The sequence below is a fragment of the Pecten maximus genome, chromosome 16, assembly GCF_902652985.1.
Source record: "Pecten maximus chromosome 16, xPecMax1.1, whole genome shotgun sequence".
NCBI classification, from domain to species: domain Eukaryota; kingdom Metazoa; phylum Mollusca; class Bivalvia; order Pectinida; family Pectinidae; genus Pecten; species Pecten maximus.
In genome coordinates, this window is record NC_047030.1 from 30,638,045 (window position 1) to 30,645,277 (window position 7,233).

Sequence of the window (7,233 nt, forward strand, 5' to 3'; positions counted from 1 at the left end):
AAATGATTTAAACTTGGTTGTGAGTATCAGAATCGGATGGTAATCTAATGGTAGATAAATTGGCCAAAATGGATGAAATTAACTGAAACATAAGAACTCGCTTTTATCTACTTTTATAATATATCAAGTAATGTATTCATACACGATTATCTTAACAGTTTTGAAAAGTCAATATATCTATAAGTTATATTTTATTACATATGCAATAGGCACTGGACTGGGCCTGATGTACTACCCGGCGCTTATGGCGATCAGTTTATACTTCAACAAGAGAAAATCCTTGGCCACGGGAATAACGGTTTGTGGAGCTGGAATTGGTGCACTTGTGTTTGCTCCTCTAAGTGAATTTCTTTTGGAGAAATACGACTGGCGTGGGACCATGTGGATCATTTCAGCAATTTTATCCAACGGTGTTGTTTTATCTGCTTCCTACAGACCACTTGCAGAAACTGTTTCTAGCCAATGTAATACAACGGAACCTGTTAAAGCTAAAAACAAAGTTGATCAATGTGGCAAATGCTCTAGCTGTCAACGACTTTATTTGTTGTTTAAAGGCATGTTTGATTCGTTTGTCAAATGTCCTACCTTGCTGCTGTTTGGGATGTCCTGCTTTTTCGTCATGTTAGGTAAGTTTTTGACATAGATTGTTTTTCCATTATCATATACTGCTATTAACCCACAGTAAAACCTTCACAACACTAACGATTGGATCAGAAGAATATTGTTTGATTTTAGGGGTTTAACGTCATCGCAATAGCCAAGGTCATTTGAGGACAGGTGTCAAGGTCACACCAATAGCCAAGGTCATTTGAGGACAGGTGTCAAGGAGACATCTAGAGAAGAAAAAAGTACACAAAGACAGAGCAGTAAGAAAGGAAAGATATTATATCCAAAGTGTTGCAATGGGGGAAGAAGTTTGGTCTCTTCAGGAACCACGGAACCAAATGATTTCCCATAGACGATAATGTTAACTTTACCACTGTCCTGCTAAAATGGAGTTTTCAACACTGGTCCACTGGCCCTAATTTTGAAGAATGTCATCTCGGAAACCTGTTAATAGAATGATTAAAAATTCTACCAATTTGAACTTTTTTTATGGGGGCCATCATCTTGTATTGAATTCAGCATAAAAAATCAACTAAAACAACAAATTACACACTTAATTAACTCCACCTGACAAAAAAACGTATTTTCTATATATTTTACATCTACATTTAGTGTCCAGTCCACATATAAAACTTGGAAACTTCTCTCACCTAAATATCCAACCACTAGGCCCCCAATGCATTCACCTTCCTATTAAATCTTCTGCCCAATGGGGGAAACCCCACAATCTATTTCTATATCAATATCCCCTAAGTATAGAAGACACGGAAGAAAATTCCCGATTCCTCAGGGGGCCACTTTAAGTCGCCTTCTACGATTACCCTGCAATGGGGTATACTGTAAACGTGGAAATTTACGCGAGGAGGAAACTTATCTGTATTAACTTATCTGTATTAACTTAACTGTATTATTTTGATATCAATTTGAGTATACTCGAACTACAAACTAAGGTGGGTCGATCGCGAAAATTACCCCACGCGTATAGTTTACGTATCGAAATCGCGAAATTAACCACCCGCGAAAATAACCACGTTTACAGTATCGGGCCTTATTCTAAGGTTCCCCAATATTCCCTAAATAGCAGTCAACCAATAAACCAGGGAACTTAATGGCACTTTACCTGTAACAAGACATTGAAATGAAATAGCAATAGCACTGATAGGTTCCCTTGTTGGCCAAATTCCTTAAGCACATGTCCTTAAATGACTAATCAGCAATCATCGAAAAAACCGTCCGACTTTATATAGAACTAGGAGATTCCAAACAGATCGGGATTTAGACCAGTCGGAAACGATTACCCTGCAATGGGGTATACTGTAAACGTGGAAATTTACGCGAGGGGGAAACTTACGCTAATTACGCGGATCCCTTTTTGTCGCAAATATTTCCCCCACGTGTATTATTTTGATATCAATTTGAGTATACTCGAACTACAAACGAAGGTGGGTCGATCGCGAAAATTACCCCACGCGTATAGTTTACGTATCGAAATCGCGAAATTAACCACCCGCGAAAATAACCACGTTTACAGTAACGGGCCTTATTCTAAGGTTTCCCAATATTCCCTAAATAGCAGTCACTGGAAAAGCCAACCCCGACCAAACAACCCTCTCCCACACACACGATTAGTCGAGATACAGCAAGCTTAAGCTTTCCCTGCTCCAGTACGGATTCGGATCGGAAGAGGATTAGCAAACGTACATGAGACTTAATGCAAAAATACGTTCTGGATATAGCCCAATAATTCATTATCGATGTCTAAATAAATATGTAACGGAAGTATTTTGCTGGTGAAGTTTTGCTATTGAAATAAATATTTAAAATCACAGAATTGATAATAAATTCAGTGTGGTCAAAGTTTCCTCAAAATATTCAGGTAAACATATATCTGTATCTAAAAGTGAAATATATGCCGAACGGCATTGGATATGCAGAATGGTTTGTAACTAAATTTTGATAATAAGCAATAATATTTCTTCCAGGATTTTTCATTCCACTGAATTTCCTACCTGCTTTGGCTAATGATGTCAACCTCTCCAGCGACAAAGGAGCATTGCTCATCTTAGCTTTGGGCGTGTCTACAACTGTAACGAGAGTTTTGATTGGCTACATCACCGACAAACCATATGCTAATGCCTTAACGATAAACTACACCAGCCTTTTGATTGGTGGAATAACTACGTGCTTCGTGCCATTCTGTACGACATTTGCCTCCCTTACGGTATATGCGATCCTGTTTGGAGCAGTCATTGGTAAGTTCCAGTCGTAGCCTGGTGTCATTGCGGTTTTACGTCTGCGCAACAACCAGTATCTTACATGTAGCCGGATATGTAGGTACATATAAGAGAAAAGCATCACCGAGATCTAGAATATGGTTGTTGACTCTTTAGAATACCATTTAAGGAATATTAAAAGAGGCTGACATTAGGCTACCTCACACTCTTGTATATAGCGTATTGTACGGCATTTCCTGTTAAATCAGGACACGGGTTGCCATGGTTGACATGGTTGCCATGCTTGTGCAAAGTTAAATAGGTGAAGGACTAATAACGTCACAGGAAACACAACAGCTCTGGATGTAGGGACAATGAAGCATACGAAAATCACGTCATTTGTATTTATAGAATATGGTTATTCAGAGTCAGATATTTATAACGTCAGGGCGGGCCTTTACAGAAGACAAAGCCCCCAGACAGGGCAGTCCATCAGGTCACAGTTTAATGTAAACTAGCAAACCAGTAGTTCTACTCTTAAAATGTAAAGCAGATAGAAGTAATTCCCATTTCAAATGAAATGTCTTGGCAAGGGCCTTCATACTAGGCGCGAACGCTGATCTGAAAGCCCAAAAGAGGTAATGTCAATGGAGACATTAGGAATAAGAAAGCTGTTATAAAAAGTAGGTGCAATTGTTACGTCTGCCATGCAGTAAAAGAACTTTTACCATATAATTTTTATCTACAGGGATCTTTGTCTGTCTGAGAAGTATACTGATGGCAGAGTTGTTGCAGATACGCGGACTCAACAGTTCATATGGTTTTATCGGTCTAAGCATGGGGATTTCTATATTTCTTGGACCGCCCATAGCAGGTACTCATCTATAAAGTTAGTGCTGTTCGCTTACAAAGGCACATGTGTGGCCTTCTTAAAGGAGCAGCCTACAAATCTTACCTGCTGTCAAAATTATCCAATCGTATTAGGGATTTTTATGTCTTCAGCTTAGGAAATGGCAAATCAATATTAATAGAAATAACACTTTTCGGCATTCTATTTTGTAAGAACGGAATAGTATGTACTTTGACCATGATTGATCAAAATGAACCAGGGAACTTAATGGCACTTTACCTGTAACAAGACATTGAAGTGAATTAGCAATAGCACTGATAGGTTCCCTTGTTGGCCAAATTCCTTAAGCACATGTCCTTAAATGACTGTAATCAGCAATCATCGAAAAAAAAAAACGTCCGACTTTATATAGAACTAGGAGATTCCAAACAAATCGGGATTTAGACCGGTCGGAAACTTTGGTATTGATAAGCACTTACAATCATTTGCATATGCTTAACACTTAACATATCTTTTTAGATTATAAATTCCACAATAACAAAATGAGATTATGACTATATTAGACTGGACGTAATAATGTGTTTACAGAAATATTTAAACTTTCTATGTCAACTACAATTTCCTTATCATTGCCGGATATGATTTGGATACATACTAATGTCTTGCTGGAAATTGTGTTGGTCCTGTTGTTCGATCCAATTATTCTATCAATGAAAGTTTTGTTTTTAAAATGAAATGTCGACCATAAACTGTCATCAACCTGCATCTCTCGCAACCGTATCTTGTTCTTTTCCCGTCAATAAACGACATCTGTCATATAAATCAGTGATAATAGGAACAAACTGGGACCTTTAAATACCATAAGCTGGGGAATGAGGGATGTTCCTATCAAGAAAAGGAAAATTAAGAATTGGGAAATTGGATTCATAACACGTTTATCATAAGAAAATAATTTGTAACCTGTTCCTGTTGGTAACGTTGTAAGTTAAGATCGCGGAAAGCGGCCGCTGTTACGTTGAAGAGTTTTTAGTGGCCTTTGATTTCAAACAGCGTACATATATCAATTGCATTTTTTGTATCTAAAGATATTAAGTATCGTAAACATATCTATTTGTTAATTTAAAAATTTCCGTTACCCGTTCTGATAAGATCTGCAATGTAAGCATCCTCGTATTTAAACAAAAACACGTCGGACTTGAGAGGGGGTTAATATGCCCCTTTAGGTATGCCAATAGACTGACGGGAGCTAGTAAAAAAGATGTCGACCAGAAATTCAGTCATTCTCACGATTTCATTATCGGCGTATTTCCTTTGGGCCCTAGTCGTATGTTTAATGAAGTATGTACTAGTGCACTTCTGCTGATAACGTCAGGGGGCGCGGTGGCCGAGTGGTTAAGGTGTCCCGACACCTTATCACTAGCCCTCCACCTCTGGGTTGCGAGTTCGAAACCTACAGTTGCCAGGTACTGACCGTAGGCCAGTGGTTTTCCTCCGGGTACTCCTGACAAAAAGTCGTTTAATGGTTTTGAACTATTTGACCCCCATAACCTTGATATACGAAAATTATTGCTCAAATATGATTTAAAAAAAACAATGATATCCAAATATTTACATTTCCTTATGTATTTCCTCGTTTCTTTATCTTTTTACGCGGATTATTGTCTCCGCAAAAAAACAATAGCCATACTAAGACTTTTTCCAATGAAACGCCAAAAACGAAAAACAAACAACAGATAAGAAGTAGCAAAACATGATTCACATTGGTCGCCTCCAACTATAAACGTACTAATCTATTTATAGCTTAAACACAATGTCTACCTTTTCTGTCTCTTTAATTGTTTCTTTAACATCATTTTTTTCAGGGGCATTGTCTGATGTAAGTGGGAATTACGACATGACGTTCTACTTTGCTGGCATCAGTATTTGTCTAGGCGGGATGATTTGCCTTCCGCTCCGACGGATTTCAGATTGGGAGAACAATAGAAGCGATCGTGCAGATCTGCACGTGAAAAAGAACGAAAATAACCGATCATCTTCCGACAATCAGTCATCAGCTTACACAATATCCGAGTAATATAAGCCTGTATGATCGATATCATATATATATATATATATATATATGTAATATATTTGGAAAACATGAATAGGCAACAATATTCTTGTTGTATTCCATGCTTCAATTGTCTTTAAAGATATTATTATGAAGTCAATATACTTGATACATTTGTATACCTCACACCCAACCAACAAATACCTTTGAAATACCAGACGTAACCCGAAATGTTTAGAATCGTTAAGCAATAAAAAAAAGAAGAAGAAATCTGAATATAATGACTGTTTTTATTGAACACGCTTGCATGACGAAGGCCAAAACGTTTAATATGAAGCAACAATGTCATAATTTAAATACTTTTCATATCAGGAAAAAATCGTCTATCGTTTTACTTGACTTAAAAAAGCAATGCTATCTTTCTGAAGTCACATTTGTGCGTGTCCGGAGAACAATACCTACATGTATTTTATTTTTTATAAAACATATTTACGTAATTTGATATGAATAAGTTTCACGTTGGAATTAAAATAGCATTTTAGATGTTCTTTTCTTCTTTTTCTTGTTGTTCCATAGTTCCACATAATAGTCTCAGGGTTTTGTTGCTATCGTCAAGATGACTAAGCTTTGATATTAAGGTAGATGTGACGAGATTTAATGCAGCCTTACCTTTCACGAATGTCTCGCTAAAGAGGACAAAGTGTATTATGATCTGAGGACATCTCGCTTGAGTTCCCGTCTATAACGCGCAATCCTACCTAGTTTAAGACTCAGCTGTGTCTTTTCAATCTTATCAGGGCGTGAAATGCGAATGTATTTTTCATCAATTCGACACGAAACTGGCTGTATGAATAAACTAGTTTATGATGTACATGCATACCGCTGAATGAGTGTATACATGTATCTAAAGCTGTAATCGGTAGTAATGTTCTCATCAGCTGACTTCCTCCCTGGTATTGTCACTAATGTCCCAATTACCGGAAGCAGTGATCAAAGGGATCAACAAAAGTTACATAGCGTAGGGTTAATCCTTGAGTCACGTGACTGAATCTCACAGCAGATTAGGCCGGTGCCCCTCAATGACCACAGGGCTTAAAAAGGCAGCCAGATGATTGCCGAAAACTTCTCGTGAATAGATTTCTTGTTAAGAGACGTTGTCAAAAATCTTGTTTATTACCAAGAACAGCAGCAAGTGAAAAGAAGAAGAAAAAACCCAGTATGAATCGCCGTGAAATAAGACAAGTATTATAAATACCATATTGGGAAGTAGGTCTGCAGAAAAGACGAGATATTCGACATGCAAATGTAAACACACAGATTTACATGGAAATATTTTACCGGTACCAGGAAAATAAGACCATGTGTCTCGAAATAGTAAATGTCTTCTACTTCATAGGCGACACCTACGATAATAACTCCAGGTCAAACCACCGGTAATGTCACGTTCTCAAACTGAGAGTTAGGGCGGTGATAAATGGAAGATATATATCGATGATCACGTGTCACGTCTTATC

At 37.6% G+C, this 7,233-nt stretch overlaps 1 protein-coding gene across 1 annotated transcript; it reads left to right on the forward strand.

Annotated features, from left to right (window-relative positions):
• Positions 1–244: 244 nt before the first annotated feature.
• Positions 245–6,512, forward strand: LOC117344751 (monocarboxylate transporter 12-like). Its single transcript, XM_033907580.1, has 4 exons — positions 245–626; positions 2,589–2,858; positions 3,568–3,693; positions 5,532–6,512. Exons 1-4 carry the CDS (start codon positions 245–247, stop codon positions 5,741–5,743), a joined length of 990 nt encoding a protein of 329 aa, XP_033763471.1. The 3' UTR covers positions 5,744–6,512.
• The last annotated feature ends 721 nt before the right edge of the window (positions 6,513–7,233 follow it).